Below are 19026 nucleotides of genomic sequence, written 5' to 3'. Positions count from 1 at the left end.
CTTCCCCATGTCTACTTCATGAGAGATACCCACATTGCCTCTAAGTACTTTGCTCTAGGGCCTGAACCACATGTGGGCCAGAGCTGAGATGAAAATGTAGGACTTTTGAATATCCATTTCAGTCATTATTGTTGCTATGGCTTTTCCTTAGTTCTCAAATGTGTGTGTATGTGTACATTTTTCATTATTTATCAATAAAAGTACAGTTTGAATTAGTAATAGATACAATTCAGAGCTTAGCTCTTTTAGTATATGTTATTTCCAAGCTAAGTTATTGGTTTGGTTAAATTTTTGCAAATACTGAAAACTCAAATGTTCAAATGGTAAATCACAGAGAACATGGTAATTGTACAAATTGTTTAAACTCTTATGTAAAATTTGATAAGGTGTTTTACATAACTAATGAATTGACAAGGTCTCGTGGAGAAAACAGTTCCAGATCGCAAACATACGCAACGGATTTAGTCAAACAATTTTTTTGGCAAGAATACTATGACTTTTGTAATCAGTTGTGAGCCAATGAAATACAAAGATGAGTCTAGTTAATAATCTACAATTATTGGCTAAAGAAGTATATTAGTGCTGATCTCCCTCTATTCATCCTACATTTTCTCTTCTATCAACCCCACAAGGCTTTGGCACAATGAAGTGGGTGACTTTTATTTCCCTTATCTTTCTCTTCAGCTCTGCTTATTCCAGGGGTGTGTTTCGTCGAGATACACGTAAGAATTCTATTTTTCTACCGTTCAACTTTTATTTTCCTAATAAAAGAAGGTTTCAGTAAACCTTGAATCTTTAATGAAGTAAGTTTTCCTTTAGCATTTATTTTCTAGACTGTTACGATATTTTGTATTTGTGAACCCTTAAGAAGTTATCTTATATTTCTAATATCCTAGGTGAAATAAGTAGTGAGAATTGTTTAGTAACTGTTATTTGCTATTGCACATGAGGGAACTTAGGCAGAGTGAATTAAACTTCACAGAATATAGTTGAAGATAGAATTCAAAACTCCAGATTCCCAAAGGTCTATCCACTGTACCTTAATTTATATAAAAAAATATAAAATCTGTGTTTTTAATCTTATAAATAGAACTTTTTATTTATATATATATTTATATATTTTTTCATATATATATATATATATTTTTATGTATTTATATTTTTCATTTCAGACTGTCCTCTCAGTGGCTGTTAATAGACACTGCAAAGGCATTAGATCTTATCCAGGTTTGAATATAAAGCTATAAATATTTAATGATTTTTCAAATAGTATCATTTGAGATTAAATAACTCTTCTCCTTAAATGCAGAAGAAATAGTTCACTATCATCCTAAGATTTTCTGTTGGGAGTCAGAGCTCATATCTTGGAGCAAATGAATACCTAAGTCAAATGGAGAGAAACATAAAAAATAATATCTTAACCAGTTGTTTCTTTAGAATTTAAAGCAAATCTTTTTTTTTCCCTTTTTTTCCCCCCAGACAAGAGTGAGATTGCTCATCGGTTTAATGATTTGGGAGAAGACAATTTCAAAGGCCTGTAAGTTAAAATATTTAAAAATGAAAATTTAACATTTCTAATAGTATTGGTTATAATTTTGAAGTCCTTATATTCCACTGTCATCAAAGATTCTAGAACAGTACTGTCCAATAGGATTTTCTGCATTGATGCAAATATTCTATATCAGTGTAGTCCAATATAGTTGCCATTGGCCACATGTGGCTATTGAGTACTTTAAGTATGACAAGTGCAGCTGTGGATCAAAAATTTAAACAGGGGCTTTCCTGGTGGCACAGTGGTTGAGAGTCTGCCTGCCGATGCAGGGGACACGGGTTCGTGCCCCAGTCCGGGAGGATCCCACATGTCGTGGAGCGGCTGGGCCCGTGAGCCATGGCCACTGAGCCTGCGCGTCCGGAGCCTGTTCTCCGCAGCGGGAGAGGCCACAACAGTGAGAAGCCCGCGTACCGCAAAAAAAAAATAAAATAAAATAAACAGTATTTAATTTTAATTAATTTAAATATATAGTCACTTATGGCTAATGGCAACTGTTTGGACAGTGTAGCCCTGGAACTCTTATATAACCTGCATGGTGGAAAGTTCCTTTCACAACTAGCTTACTAAATTCTTTTACCTAGCAAATAGTTCTGTGGTTTCTTGAGATGATTTTAATATTTTTTAATCTAGTAAAAGTTGAGAAAATAGTTTATTTTTCAAGGTCTATCTCATTCTACAGCCTGATTAAATAAGATATGTGTGTGGTTTTTATTTTTTGTTTTAAATAGTCAAAAGGCCTATGTAATGCCCCAGTCTTAACAATTAGGTCTATTTAGAATACATTTTGCTTGCTTGCTCTATGTGTATGCATCTACTGACATGCACACACATATTTTTATACGTGGTGGAAATATAATCATCTTTGCTTAGAAAGCCACACATACCCGCTTAGGCCTCAGATAATAGCTGATGTGAACAGGCTTTCTGGATAATAGTAAGCAAGATGTGTAAAATATAGAACATATACAGACCCACTATTTGTTTTCTAGCATAGCAACCTACTGTATATTAAAATTTTATTATGCTACATTTTTCTATGTCCTTCGTTTCAGGGTGCTGATTGCCTTTTCTCAGTATCTTCAGCAGAGCCCGTTTGATGAGCATGTAAAATTAGTGAATGAATTAACTGAGTTTGCAAAAACATGCGTTGCTGATGAGTCAGCTGCAAATTGTGACAAGTCACTTGTAAGTATATTCTGATTTTGAATAGTATTTCTTCTTCCTTTATGTAATCTTCAATGTTTAAAAAGGAAACAAATACCAGTTTAGTTTTCTCAATTATTACTAAATGACCGTATTTGTAAGCAACACTCAAAAGTGGGTATAGCCACTGTTTCTTCAATGATAGATATATTCTAGTATACCCACAATTTTAAAAACATTTCTTTGTTGAAACCACACACAAGAGTCATAGTGTTTTTAAATGGAAATTTTTTATTTGTAGAAGTTTCTTTTTAAAATTTCAAGTTAGGTTTCTTTTCATAGAGGCTAATAATGATAGTATAGTTTTTATCTTCAGAAAGTACTCACCTGATCTCTGTGCTAACTTTGTTACCCGGGTAAAATAATAGTACAGCTATGTATTCCTCATTTTAGGGATATTCATATTTTTACATACAATAAAAAAATCAGAACTTTGAACTTGTGATATTTTCAGATTGGTCTTTAATATAAGGATAGCATTACGTTTCTCTCACCACTTAATCTATATATACCTTTCTGGGGACAGGCAGTTTTTTATTTATCACTAAAGCCTTTCTTCCTCTTATTTTTCTCTATATGTACTTCTGCCTCAAGGCAGAATCAGTTCTTTAGCTACACACAATAATATTGCTCTAAATATGAATTTTAAAAATGTGTCTTTTTAAAAAAATTAATAAATTCTGTCTTGAGCAGCATATTTTCCCTAAAGTTATAATTACTTTCATAATAAAAATTAATGGGGACAGAAAGGATTCATTTAATGGAATATGCATTGAGGCAAATATTTCTAGATCAAAAAAATCTATATTTTAATACAATAACAACTAATGCATGGTAGATTATGTTACTCTTCAATTTTGAATGGTATCTACTAAAAAGTTGAACCTCTCAAAAAGGAGCAGATCAAATGAGAAACTATATGAACACTTCCTTCCCTAATCTGAATTCACTTGCTACTTAGAGGATATTTTTCCTTGAGTTTTTATTATAATGATTGTTCTCCTAGCCTTTAGCCTCAGGTGGAAATAGGAGTTATGCTCATTCATTAAAGTCATTGTCTTTTTGTCCTTCTGTTTTATCCACTATAAGTGATAGTGTGACAGTTAATTCTTATGGAAATCACACATAGATGGTCAAATCAAGGGAAGGTCTCTAAATCTGAGAAAAATGTGGATTTTTATATGATTTACTAACCAAGGCTTACCAAGATATTAATTCCTTATACTATTCTTTGGGTATAAGGAAAACAAAATTCTGCCCAGCAATTTGACACCTGCTCTCTTTCACTTAGCACACTCTCTTTGGAGATAAACTGTGTGCAGTTGCATCCCTTCGTGAAACCTATGGTGAAATGGCCGACTGCTGTGCGAAACAAGAGCCTGAGAGAAATGAATGCTTACTGAAACACAAAGATGATAATCCAGACCTCCCTAAGTTGAAACCAGACCCTGATACTTTGTGTGCCGAGTTTAAGGAAAACGAACAGAAGTTTTGGGGAAAGTAAGTAATCAGATTTTTAATCTTCAAAATTAAAAATTATGGAATAGGTCAAGACTCATTATAACAATTACTATTATGAAAAATATTGTCAACATTAAGACTTGAAGCTTCTGTTCTAGTGACAATTTTCAAAGAAATAATATATGATACTACAAAATTCTACACGATGAAAAAGTCGATCAAAGATCTTTTGGAGTTCATCAAAACAGGATATGATCTGTATGAAAATATTTGAAGTTGACATGTATTAAAATATCATAAAGATATATATATTTAGTATTCTCAGAATTTATTTCATTTTAGTCAATAACATATCACTGATATTTAACTAATTTATGCATGTGTGTATATTTATATGTATATATATGTATGAGTTTAACATTTTCACTGACTCAAAGAGTGACAAAGGCAAGTTCATTATGTGCAAATTGAGCTTAACTGGTCAATTAGATGTCTTTAGATTTTGGAGGTTCTGGGGAGAATGTAGATTACGAGTGTTCTTGCAATACTGTCTGCTATAGAAAAATGGATGTCTGTTTTTTGTTTAAAAATTTAGATACCTATATGAAATTGCCAGAAGACACCCCTACTTTTATGCCCCAGAACTCCTTTACTATGCTCATCAATATAAAGGAGTTTTTGCAGAATGCTGCCAAGCTGCTGATAAAGGTGCCTGCCTGATACCAAAGGTACTCCCCAGAAGAAGAATAGAAGAACCAATTCATAACCAAATCTCAGTTTTGGGACATCTTATGGTTAGATTTAGGAAACCTAAGCCTCCAATAGAAACTTCTTTATGTGGTCAAAAAAACCTTCCTCCGTCTTTTTTTTTTTTTAATTTTTTTAAATTAGTTTCTGCTTTATAACAAAGTGAATCAGTCATACATGTACATCTGTTCTCACATCCCTTCCCTCTTGCGTCTCCCTCCCTCCCACCCTCCCTATCCCACCCCTCCAGGCGGTCACAAAGCACCGACCTGATCTCCCTGTGCTATGCGGCTGCTTCCCACTATCTATCTACCTTACATTTGGTAGTGTATGTATGTCCATGCCTCTCTTTCGCTTTGTCACAGCTTACCCTTCCCCCTTCCCATATCCTCAAGTCCATTCTCAAGTAGGTCTGTGTCTTTATTCCTCTTTTACCCCTAGGTTCTTCATGACATTTTTTTTCTTAAATTCCATGTATATGTGTTAGCATACGCTATTTGTCTTTCTCTTTCTGACTTACTTCACTCTGTATGACAGACTCTAGGTCTATCCACCTCATTACAAATAGCTCAGTTTCATTTCTTTTTATGGCTGAGTAATATTCCATTGTATATATGTGCCACATCTTCTTTATCCATTCATCCGATGATGGACGCTTAGGTTGTTTCCAGCTCCGGGCTATTGTGAATAGAGCTGCAATGAACATTTTGGTACATGTCTCTTTTTGAATTATGGTTTTCTCAGGGTATATGCCTAGTAGTGGGATTGCTGGGTCATATGGTAGTTCTATTTTTAGTTTTTTAAGGAACCTCCATACTGTTCTCCATAGTGGCTGTACCAATTCACATTCCCACCAGCAGTGCAAGAGTGTTCCCTTTTCTCCACACCCTCTCCAGCATTTATTGTTTCTAGATTTCTTGATGATGGCCATTCTGACTGGTGTGAGATGATATCTCATTGTAGTTTTGATTTGCATTTCTCTAATGATTAATGATGTTGAGCATTCTTTCATGTGTTTGTTGGCAGTCTGTATATCTTCTTTGGAGAAATGCCTATTTAAGTCTTCTGCCCATTTTTGGATTGGGTTGTTTGTTTTTCTGCTATTGAGCTGCATGAGCTGCTTATAAATATTGGAGATTAATCCTTTGTCACTTGCTTCATTTGCAAATATTTTCTCCCATTCTGAGGGTTTCCTCCGTCTTTTCCCCCACAAAGATCTTTCACATTTTTTGAAGGCCTATGTCTTCCACCTTCCTCCTTCTAAGATTTGCCTAAGTGGATTTGGTAGAGGGAATCGCTGTGTATGTGTCTAAATATCCTGCCTCTTTTAATAGTGCAAGTTGCTATAGTGAAATACGGAAACTTATGTTTAAAATTACACAGCAACACAACACAGTTTTTGTTTCTCTTTTCATAAGACTTTTTTAATCAGAAGGGAATTTAAAGTAGGGGAGAATTTAACTGCATCTAGAAGCCTGGGTTTATTCATTCATTCCATAAATATTTACACTGCATTCTCTTTTACAGGGAGTTTATTGATGTTATGAGAGTTGGTGGAGGAGGCATTGAAAGGGGTTATATGCAAAATTAAGAAGTCAGCAAAGTTCTGTTACCTGGGATATTAGTGTACTCTGTCCTTCCACTTTTCCTTTCCGTTCCCTTTTCCCTAGCAATGCCTCCATGCTGGTTCTTAACTACCTGGAGGTTTCCACTAGGAGCAGACTGACTTTTCCTCTTCCTACAGAACAAAATAGTTATTTGCCAATAGTGATACTTGGGAATTTAGGGGTAAATTCTCTCCTTAAAATTCAATTTGCCATAGTTTCATCTGAGCTTATGAAGGGGTGGTCTGCGTAAAATTTTTCTTTTCTAATTTTTCCAAAATTGTTTCTTTTTACAGATTGAGACTATGAGAGAAGGAGTACTGGCTTCATCTGCCAGACAGAGACTCAGGTGTACCAGTATCCAAAAATTTGGAGAAAGAGCTCTAAAAGCATGGTATTTTAAACTTAGTTTGCATTTTTATAATGATGTAAATGATGATGGTTCAGTTGACAAAACTGTACACTTGCATGTCATTTTACGCAGTGCTTTCACATATATCTTTTTGGTTGTCTAAAAGGTAGAAATTTGACAGAGGTGAAAACCAGAGCATCAGTAACAATTTGTCATTATATTTTTATCATATCTTTTCTAAGTAGCCAAAGAATCTAGAGGACTTTTTAGTTCTTCTAGGACAGGTGTTTAAACTCCTGTATTTATAATGTATGTATTTATAATGATTGTGATCTTAGTATAATGGTCCACTGTTTTTATAAAGCTGCAGTCAGGGTCTTTTATTTAATTTTATCTCCCCTCCACCCAATTATCTGAAGTGTCTGCTTGTCTTTTTATGTTCTGATAATTAATTTCAGCCATTAGGTTTTCTCCTCATTTTCTTGTAGCACCAGTTCTGTACTTAATGTCTTGTTTTTGCCTGGGCCTCTGTTTTTATATTATTAGCTAGCTCTAGAAGCATCATCCTTCAGTATCTGAGCCAAGGAACTCCCCTTCTCCATCTCCCACACCACCACCACCAATCCCTCCCTTCTAGTCAACACGAACAGGAAATAAAATGAAAATAGATATTTTGCAAACTCTCTAGAAACTGGCACTTGAGCTATCTTCGCCTGTCATCCCTACCATCTATACCACCAAAAGCAACCAAATCAATAAACGAAACAACCTTGACACGAAATGATACATAGTTAAACAGGCTATGATTAGTTTGGGGGAAGAAGTGTCTTTTGTCAGATTTAGGCAACTCCGAAATGATTTGGGAAAGCTTGTGGATGTTAGCCTTTTACATCTTGTCAGTGAGCTGAGAGATTATGCTGAATCAATTTCTTGGTAAAAATATGCTGAATCAAAACTCTCTAATTTTGTAGAAGTTATGAAATTTCTTTTCTCAGAGACCTTTGGAAGTCAGGAAGAATGTGTTTTAGTTAATAAAAAAAAAAAGGATAACTGGAATTTGTATGGCACTTCCCAGTTCATAAAATGCTTTCATATGTATTATCTAATTTAATCCTCACAACAGTCCTTTGGTTTAGCATGTTGTTGTGACTCTGTAGAGACTGAAGCTCAGAGAGGCTAAGTAACTTGCCTAGGGTCACACTGTTAATAAGCTATAAAGCCAGATCTGGAAATCAGCTCTGGGTTCCAAACCTGATGCCCCTCAGCCTTTTGCCTTTTTTAGAATCCCTCTTTGATTTCTGCTTTCATGAATTGCTGGACTTCTAACAACAATACACACTCCTACAATGGATAATTAGGCCCTAAGGAAACATTTTGCCCTAAGATAAAAATTTGGTTCAGAATTAGCATTAAAATAAGAACTAATAAATCTTACAAATTATTTCTCTATGTTATTTTATCCTAAATTTTCTTGTTATACGTAGTATTTTCCTAGTGATTTCATATAAAATGTTGCCTGTTAATAATATTCTGATGGGAGAATTTTCTTCTTTAGGTCAGTAGCTCGCCTGAGCCAGAAATTTCCAAAGGCTGATTTTGCAGAGGTTTCCAAGATAGTGACAGATCTTACGAAAGTCCACAAGGAATGCTGCCACGGTGACCTGCTTGAATGTGCAGATGACAGGGTAAAGAATCCTCAGTATACTTTTTGGTAACTTACTTGCTTAAGTTGGTAGAATCAATTTGTTTAGCATCAGAACAACTGAGAGTGGTTTGAGATAGTTTTCTATGCTCTAATCTGCTCAATACTTGCCTTGCCTTGCGGTTCTTTCCTTCTTTCTTTCTCTCTTCCTTCCTTCCTTTCTTTCTTTCTTTCTTCCTCCCTCCCTCCCTCCCTCGCTTTCTTTCTTTCTTTCTTTCTCCTACTCAGTAAGTGATCTGATAAGCTCATTCAGTAATTTGTAATCCCTTTCATTCATATTCTGAGAACAAAAGCTTAAAACTGAAGTAAGACAGTTACAAAGATAGATTTGTAAGAAGATTTTTTAATGAGGTGGGAGGAGTTGGAGAAAGGCTAGAATCTGAAGAGACCTTTGGAAATTATGTAATTTTTGCTCTATATTCTCTCAACTGTCTGTGTTAAAAATACAAATATTTAGCATATCTCTTTTTCTCAAACTGAAAATATGACCAAATACCAGAATCCTAATCTCTTAGGACACTTTCTAGAAAATTTAAGGCAGATATTTTACATGTGTAAGTAAGGTCTGTGACTATGATCTTGACTAAATTTTCAAAAATCTGTAACATTTATTTAGTTTTTTGGTTTCAAGATGCCTGCACTTAATTTGTGGGGAATATTTGGAAAAACAGTACTGAATTTTAGTTTAAAATTTAAATGCTTTAACAGTAGAAATATAAAATTAATAAATAACTGATATGAGACCTTATTACTGACTAGTTTTTTTCAAATCAAGTGGAAATGTTTTAGTAGTTCTATCAGTGTCTCTAGACTTAGCAGCACAGACTGAAAATATTCACGGAAGGCAGGTTGGTATATGTATGGTCTTAGAATAAAATGAACTTGTTCTGCCAACATAGTAAAAGTCTAGGGAGGCAGCACAGCAATGTCAATTTACGTTGAAAAGTTTCCATCAACTTGCTTGTAGGCGGATCTTGCCAAGTATATATGTGAAAATCAAGCTGCAATCTCCACTAAACTGACGAAGTGCTGTGATAAGCCTCTGTTGGAAAAATCCCACTGCATTGCTGAGGTGGAAAAAGATGAGTTGCCTGAAAACCTGTCCCCATTAGCTGCTGATTTTGCTGAAGATAAGGAAGTTTGCAAAAACTATAATGAAGCAAAAGATGTCTTCCTGGGCACGTAAGTGGATAAGGAATGATCTTTCATAGTTTTATGTGGTCTCAGGATTTAGGAAATTATTCTAGGCTCTCCTTTGGAATTGCTACAATCTTTATGTTGCCTACAATGTTTCTTTATTCTTTCTTCTCCCAGTCTTTAAACATTTTTGGAAAAAATTAATTTTAAAAATTGTCGTAAAATTATACATGCATATAGCAGATGCTCAATAGAGAAGAGTACAAAGTAATAATAAAAGTTCATTTTTACACCCCCATTTCATTCCTTACTCCTTAGGAATATTTCTGGAAATACCTATAGAAATATTTTGTGTATACATAAATTATATACATATTATTCATTCATGCATTCATTCAAAGAGTATTTCTTGAACTTACATATCTGTGAACATATGTGATACATCTTTATGTCTCTATATCTATCTATCTATCTATTGATATATCTGATGTCAACAAAGAACTATAAAGAGAAGTAGAATGTTACCAGGTGCTTTATATTTGGTTAAAAAGACCAGAAGTCTGGTAGCATGGCAAGGCAGCATTAAATGACAGCAATTGAATGACAAAATTGATGATTATGTAAAGTCAGTAAGTGTAGTGATAAACTTTGCATTTTTATTGCTCAATTATAATAGTATTCTGTGCACTAAATAATATTTCATAAAATTATGTACCCATCAAGAATTTACTCATACAGAGAGGAAAAAAATTAAGAATATATCTCTATTTATCTATCAGAACCTTTTTGAGGTGTAGTCAGAATCAAACAAATTATACCCAATAGTAACAGGTGTCATTCCTCAGACATTTAATATGTGCCAGAGCGCATGTGTTTCACATAGATTACGTCATGTACTTCCCACAGTTCACCTTATGAGATAGGTACTATTATTATCCCCATTCCACAGAGGAGGAAACAAAGTCTTGATAGTTTTAATAAGTTGCCTAAGGTGATATAATAAAATAAGTGGCAGAGCCAGGATTTGATAGCTTTAACTCTGAACTTCCAAGTCCTTAGCCACTAAGATTTACTGCATGGGGTTTAGTCAAATTCAGACCTTTAGGATATGAGTTACTTTTGTGGTTAATTATGGGTTTTTTTTTGATGTTTTATTTACTTATTTATTTGTCTGCACCAGCTCTTAGTTGCAGCATGCATGTGGGATCTAGTTCCCTGACCAGGGATCGAACCCGGGCCCCCTGCATTGGAGTGCGGAGACTTAGCCACTGGGCCACCAGGAAGTCCCAATTATGTAGTTTTTCTTGCTCATTTGTCCAACTAAATCTATTTTATTGTCATCTTAATTAGGTTTTTGTATGAATATGCGAGAAGGCATCCTGAGTACTCTGTCTCATTGCTGTTGAGAATTGCCAAGGCATATGAAGCCACACTGGAGGACTGCTGTGCCAAAGATGATCCTCCTGCATGCTATGCCACAGTGGTAGGTTTCTGGAAGGAAAAAAAATATAGCTCTTTAACTGATGATTCTAATAACAGGAAAGAAATATAATGCAAGAATGTTACATAGTGCAATTTAGAATTTTTCTTAAGATGGTTTCAACTCTGTGCTTTTAAACATTATAGGAATAATAGCCTTAAATAGAAAGATCAAAGAGAGCAATCTCTAATTTCACAAAATCTTTTTTTTTTTTTTTTTTTTTTTTTTTTTGCGGTACATGAGCCTCTTACTGTAGTGGCCTCTCCCGTTGCGGAGCACAGGCTCTGGACGCGCAGGCTCAGTGGCCATGGCTCACGGGCCCAGCTGCTCCGTGGCATGTGGGATCTTCCCGGACCGGGGCACGAACCCGTGTCCCCTGCATCGGCAGGCAGACTCTCAACCACTGCACCACCAGGGAAGCCCTAATTTCACAAAATCTTGACCATGCTTTTTCTCCTTTTTACACTCCTGAGAACAAAATAAAGTAAATTTAAATGTTAAGAGATTTAACTTAGATATAAAGAAAGTTAACCTGATTCCAAGTTTTATTAAGTATCAAGAATTAGTATCATAAGAAAGATTGTGAAATCTAGTACTTTAGAATATTTTCAAATCCCTTTTTGAGACAGTTTAGGAATGGTTTTACAAGAAATTAAGTGTGGAGAGGAAATCTGTTTTGAGAATATTTAGCATATTTAGCTATGCTAAAATAGAATTTTATCATGTTTGAGATATTTAGTACTCCTAGCACATATAGTGGTGTGCAAACTTAAGAATCAGAGGAAAGTCATTTTTTCCTCTACCAAGAAACTGGTTATATGCCAAGTGCCGCACAGGAACTGATGACCAAGGTAAAATCTCTTATCTCAGAAAACTCAGGATCCAACTGGAGAGATGGCTTAATAATGATGATACTTACAATCATAGCCATCATTTATTGAGTTTTTACTATATTCCAGGCTATGTTTAAATTTCACTAGCTCAGGTAGTCTACAGAGCAGTTCTCTGAGGTGAGTACCATGTTCTTCATCTTAGAAATGAGGGTTCTAAAGCTTTGAGATGGGAAGTAAAGTTGTACAACTAGAACATAAGTCAGGTTGGCCTGGCTCAAACATCAGCAGTTGCACTCCAGAGTCTGAATGTTCTTAATCACTTATCTCATACGGTCTCATTAAATAAACAGTTTGGACATATTATAATAGATTTGACATTAAAAATCTATTTACATGGCTTTGGGCAGAAAGGAGGAAGGATCTCATTCTGCCTAGAAGGATGAAAAACAACCTGCATCTGGTCCTCAGGGAGAATGTTGTAAACACAATTCTTTTATTTTTCAGTTTGAGAAACTTCAGCCTCTTGTGGAGGAGCCTCAGAATTTAATTAAACAAAACTGTGAACTTTTTGAAAAACTTGGAGAATATCAATTCCAAAATGCGTAAGTATTTTTGCTTATTGACTAAATTTTTCATGTTCATTTAGTAAATATTTAAGCCAATTTATAGACCACCTATCAGAACTTTTTTTTTAAATAAATTTATTTATTTTATTTATTTATTTTTGGCTGCCTTGGGTCTTCCTTGCTGCACACGGGCTTTCTCTAGTTGTGGAGAGCAGGGGCTACTCTTCGTTGCGGTGCACGGGCTTCTCATTGTGGTGGCTTCTCTTGTTGAAGAGCACGGACTCTAGGCATGCGGGCTTCAGTAGTTGTAGCTTGCAGGCTCTAGAGCGCAGGCTCAGTAGCTGTGGTGCATGGGCTTAGTTGTTCCGCGGTGTGTGGGATCTCCCAGACCAGGGCTTGAACCCATGTCCCCTGCATTGGCAGGCGGATTCTTAACCACTGCACCACCAGGGAAGCCCCATCATAGAACTTTTAATCTTGAAAATAAAGTATCATTTCTAATCACTCTCCATCAAAAAAGACCAGAGAAAATGAAATAAAATAGTTGATGGGATGAAGAGGCCTATATTTGAGTGCAGTTTAAAAAATTGGGCTCTTAAGTCTAGGAGGAAAAATATCAAATCTTGGGATATAGGAACTGAGGATGCCATTTGAAAGTTAAGAAATAGTTTATGAGCAAACAAAATATAGCAATACTTCACAGAGCAGAAAATAGTATGTCTTCAGTAGCAGTAGCTCAATAAGATGATGGATTAATGTCCTGATTAAATAGAGCCTTATCTGTGGAAGTTAAGACAGGAAGGGACACATCATTTAGTTATTTATTGTTCAGCTTACACATGTTAGCACTCTTCTACCTATAGGTGCTAGGAATAACAACAATAAACAAGACATAGTCTCTTCCCTTGAGTAGATTATGGTCATACATTGGCTTTCAACGGTGATTAGCATTTTTAGTAAATGATTATTACATGCTAGATACCACATCAGGTTGATTGCATACTTTGTTCCTGTTAATTTAATCCTTGCACCATCCCTTTTGAGTCAGGTATATTTCCTTCCATTTCATGGGTTAGAAATTTCATCCATCTTTCAAATTAAGTACAGTGCTGATGTTTGTTAAGCTCTCAGTAGGTTTTATTGAAAGAAAGAAGCAATTAATAAATATTTTAATGTCACTGAATTACAATAAGGTAAGCCACTTAGATTATACAGCACAGGTGGATTCAAAGCTAGGCTTAATTAGTTGCTCAGGACAAGGTCTTCTCCCACATTACCCTGCCGACCTGGAGATGATAATTTTATGAATGGAAAGCCATCTTAGTGGATTTGGCCAAGTGATCTCTGCTTGACCTGATGTGTTAGAAAAAGACAGTTTCTTGCCTGGCTGAAAACACATGGATTATGTTGTTATAGGCTCATAGTTCGTTACACCAAGAAAGTACCCCAAGTGTCAACTCCAACTCTCGTGGAGGTCTCAAGAAACCTAGGAAGAGTGGGCTCTAAGTGTTGTAAGAATCCTGAATCAGAAAGAATGTCCTGTGCTGAAGACTATGTGAGTCTTTTAGAATATGATAAAGTTAATAATGATGAATTTTTGCTTTTAGATATTGACAAAGCTAACTTTCAGAAGCAAGGGTGGGCTAATGTGTGTGTGTTTGTGTGTGTGTGTGTGTGTGTGTGTTTTGTGTATATGGTAATGGCAGCCAGGATTTGGTCACCTGTATTATCCTGACCATCAGAAAGAGGTTTTAGATAAGATTCCAAAAATGATAAATTGTTTTGAAAAAATTCTGTGAATTTTTAATGTTCCATCCTGGGATTTTCTAAATTTTTACTTTCTTTGGATCTTTAATGTATCAGTATAAGACTATTTCTTCCCTACTCCAAGACATAGATCAGGATCCACCTCAAATTATTTAATCAATTATTTTCTCAATATATTATTCTTAAAATGTAGACATATTTAATTAAAAGAGAAGACTTCAAAGTCCCTTATTATTTGTAGTTCTAAAAATAAGCAAATCGTTGCCTCACATCAACCTAGGATTCTATGTTGCTAGTTAAAATATAACATTTGTTTTAGTCCTTTGGAAGGTAGGAGTTCATGGAAAACTTTTCATTATGCTTCCTTTGAACTTCTGCTCTCCTGCCTGATTTTAGCTGTCCTTGGTCCTGAACCGGTTGTGCGTGTTGCACGAGAAGACACCAGTGAGCGAAAGAGTTACCAAATGCTGCACGGAGTCCTTGGTGAACAGACGGCCATGCTTTTCTGCTCTGACAGTCGATGAAACATATGAACCCAAAGCCTTTGATGAGAAAACATTCACCTTCCATGCAGATTTATGCACACTTCCCGAGAATGAGAAACAAATCAAGAAACAAATGTGAGGAGTACTTCATTACTGCATGTGTTTGTAGTCTTGATAGGGAGAATTGTACATTAAAATGAGCAACTTTTCCTTAAGTAGTGATTATATACCTTAAATAGTTAAGTATTGACCTTATTAAGGAGATAAAAGTGTCAAGAATAAAATGGATAGCATTTTGTTTTCTTAGCAAAAGAAAAAAAATAGTACCATTCAGAATAATCTTGTGGATAAAAGCTGCAGTAGAATAACAGCTTAGGCTAGGTCCAGTAGAAAAAACTGAACTGATGCATTTTTGCAGATAGCAAATTAGTTAGTAGAAATCATATGAAAATTTAATTCTAGGCATGAATGGTTATTTTCAGTTTGTTCTATGGCAACGCACAGACAAGGCAACCCCTCAAGATCTGACTTTTGAGAATGGATTAAAAATATCTGGGATTTCGATTTCTGAGGCATGACTCCCTATTGCTGTCGCAAGGGGTTATAATTGCATGAAATTTAGCAACATAAATTTGCTATTATCTCTGGTGGATTCTGATCATGGACATAGACTTAAAAGTAATATTTCAAAACCTGTCATGCCCATATGACTCTTTCTCTGGCACTATTGTCTCTGTAGATGTAAATGAAAGAGAACCACCCACTCCCATGAATTGGATAGTTTTATTTCCTATGGCTGTTCCACTATTAACTTTGAATGGGGCAAATTACAAAAAACAAATATAAAGATTCTCAGATTAGAAACTTTTAAAATGGAGCCCAAGATAAGTAAGTTTTTCAGGGTCATTTTTAACTCCTAAATTTTTAAACTTCCATATGGCATAACTTCCAAAATCTGAATAACATATAAATGCAATGACATCACCCTTTCCAGTGATTTACTGAAGAATGATTTGTTGAGATTTACTGACACTACAAATGTTGAGCAATTTACATTGATTACCTAATTTGATCCTTCCACTGACCCTGCAAAGGTGGATTTTATTATCCTCATTATGCAGATGAGACTATTGAAGCTTATAATGGTAAGCCTGGGCCTCAGGTCCAGAGTTGTCTGGCTTTAAGAAGTAGCATCTTAAGTAGCAGCGCTACCATTTTTACCATCTCCATTTTTCTGTAGTGAGTAAACTTTTTTTCTGTTTTTTTTTTGTTTGTTTGTTTTTTGTTTTCATTCAAATGCAGTGCACTTGTTGAGCTGGTAAAACACAAACCCAAGGTAACAGAGGAACAACTGAAAACTGTTATGGGGAATTTTGCAGCTTTTGTAGAGAAGTGCTGTGCAGCTGATGAGAAAGAGGCCTGCTTTGCTGTGGAGGTACTGGAGTTGTTTGTCTTCATTTTCATATGTCTAATTTCCTTTGCTGTTGCATTTGATCAAGCTAGGGGTTAGTGGTTGAAGTATCTGAAAGACATTATGTACATGTAGAACAGGAATCTTATTCTTCATACAATTGTCTTACCAAATGACTGAAATAGCTCTTTTTTCTTTTAAATCTCCTGCTGCACTGTAGTTTATTACTAAGTGTTTGTAATGTTTGTTCTGTTTCTAAAGTTGTGATGTTTATGAATATAGATAGAAATATTTCTAAAGCCTGAGATCTTTTGGTAGAGACATCATCAAACCAAAACATTAATTTATTTAAACATTTTCTTGAAAATGCTGGTTTGTGATTTGGTTGAATCTGAATGTTTATTTTACAGGTTAGCGTGGAAATTTATATTTAGATGTCTGAATCATTTAATATTCCCCCTATGACTTGACAGTAATTTTTTTATTCCTTTGGGGGCAATGATGCTGGTGAGCTTCCTTCTAGAGATTCTAGTACTAAACTGTTATTAAGGGATGTGATGTACGTAAAATTACTTTGTAATCACCAATGGCTGTATAAATGTTACTTTTGTATCCTAATAGTGGTGCTAATGTTTTCCCCACATCTGTCATTTCTTTGTATTTAGGGTCCAAAACTTGTTGTTTCAACTCGAGAAGCCATAGCCTAAAAAGAACACAACCACAAGCATCTCAGGTAACTGCACTTTAGATTTTGTTAAAAAACTAATTTTAATAGTATTATTAAAATAGCAAAGATCAACTGACCAGTGCTAACCACTGTTCTAAACTGATTATATATATTAACTTCTTTACTTCTCAAAATAGTTGCCTGAGTTGAGTACCATTATTATTCCCATTTTGCAGATGAGAAAATGAAGGCATAGATCAAGAAATAGGTTAAATAATTTACCCAAGGACTACCCAACCAGTGAGAGGCAGAGCTAAAATTAAAAATTCAAACCAGGGCTTGAGAGTTAACCACTGGCCTGTTCTGACCCAATGTGACACAGAAGACAGAGTCATTCTACTACGTACTGGCTCAGGAGTGGGAAACTTTAGGCAATAGGCTGGCCCATATGAAAGTGAATTTTTGTATGTGCGAAAACAGTTCAATATCAATGATTTCACATGGTTCAACCATATAGCTCAAGAACAAATTAATTGGAGAATATGATAGGTCTACTTTATGTGAACTTTTATTACAAGTAAATAATTTGCCACTAACTTTCCAATGTGTCAACATGCTGAGCTTTAAGAGAATTTCTCTTCTTATGACAAAAAGGCCCACTTTAAAATTTAGATGTTTAAACATAAACATGTTTTACCCATTTTGGTATAGTATTTTGGGGGAAATTATAATAAAAAATAGAATGAACTTCCTTTTTGAAACAATTTGTCCAACTATTTTTTAACATGAATTATTTTCATATTTTTTTAACTCTGATGTTTATTCCACTATTAGATTTTAACTTGCTCTTTGCCTATATGGTAATACCTTCATATTGTGCATTCAGGAAAGGAACCAACTTCATATCTTTGCAAATTTGGGCATTTCAATATGTGATTTGTTTTAGTCCTAAATGGCAAGATTTTCTTCCTAGAGGTCTAACTTTGAGAAGACAACTTTTTTGTTTGTAACTAACTTAGGTAAGAAGTAGGTGTTGGGAATTCCCTGGCAGTCCAGGGTTACGACTCCACGCTTCCACTGCAGGGGACACGAGTTTGATTCCTGGTCCGGGAACTAAGATCCCACAAGCTGCACTGCGTGTTGTGGCAAAAAAAAAAAAAAAAAAAAAAAAAAGTAGGAGTTAAGTAAATGACCCTGAGAGCTAATGATGAAAAGCCTGTGTGACAAAGAGAGGACTTTACAATCCTTATTGCTGTGTCCTCTCCCCTAGCCCAACAGAAGAATTCAGCTGACATGAGTCTAGGACAGGCTTGAAATGTTTTCATCGGTGGAAATTGCAGAAAGGCAATCTAAGCAATTTGGCATTCATTTGAAGAGATTTGAAAAAACACATGCCATTTTATAATCTGTAATTATATTTATTTTTTGTTTTTCAGCCCACCCTGAGAGTAAGAGGAAAAAAAGAGAAATGAAAACTCAGAGCTTATTCATCTGTTCTTCTTTGCTGTTGGTGTTAACCAACACCCTGTCTTAAGAACACAAATTTCTTTATTTTGCCTCTTTTCTCTGTGCTACAATTAATAAAAAAATGAAAAGAATCTAACATAATTGTCCATGACTGTTATTTTTCAAAGATGTGTTGCCATCCTGAAAATTTTGTAGGTGCTATGAAAGTTCCACTGTTCTCTCCCCATTTCAGTGGAGGATTTCTAGTTCCTTATGGGTTAATTATGTAAAAGAAACATTAATACTGCTCTGAGTTATGGATTATAAGCATTCAATGTAATATTTTAACATTATGATAATTCTGGATAAAACAGTAGAAAATGTGGTATAGGTAAGGCATACAAAACATGGCTTCTTCTTACAACTAAGACTCAATAATAAAGGTGGGGGACCAAAAAGATAGAGAGGATTGTAAGGATATAGTAGTACTCCCTTATCTGCAGGATATAAGTCCCAAGACTCCCAGTGGATGCCTGAAACTGCAGAGAGTACCAAATCTTATATATACTGTGTTTTTTTCCTGTACATACCTACCTATGATAAAGCTTAATTT

The 19026-nt window shown here is 35.1% G+C and overlaps 1 protein-coding gene across 1 annotated transcript; it reads left to right on the top strand.

Annotated features, from left to right (window-relative positions):
* Positions 1–643: 643 nt before the first annotated feature.
* Positions 644–18518, top strand: ALB (albumin; the record flags this gene model as incomplete). Its single annotated transcript, XM_079698733.1, has 15 exons — positions 644–722; positions 1480–1537; positions 2605–2737; positions 4047–4255; positions 4812–4944; positions 6864–6961; positions 8475–8604; positions 9589–9803; positions 11109–11241; positions 12576–12673; positions 14054–14192; positions 14801–15024; positions 16192–16324; positions 16966–17033; positions 18404–18518. 14 exons carry the CDS (start codon positions 644–646, stop codon positions 17005–17007), a joined length of 1824 nt encoding a protein of 607 aa, XP_079554859.1. The 3' UTR covers positions 17008–17033; positions 18404–18518.
* Positions 18519–19026: the final 508 nt, after the last annotated feature.

Source organism: Hyperoodon ampullatus (genome assembly GCF_949752795.1).
Source record: "Hyperoodon ampullatus genome assembly, chromosome: 1".
NCBI lineage: Eukaryota > Metazoa > Chordata > Mammalia > Artiodactyla > Ziphiidae > Hyperoodon > Hyperoodon ampullatus.
This window is presented reverse-complemented; position numbering and strand designations above follow the sequence as displayed.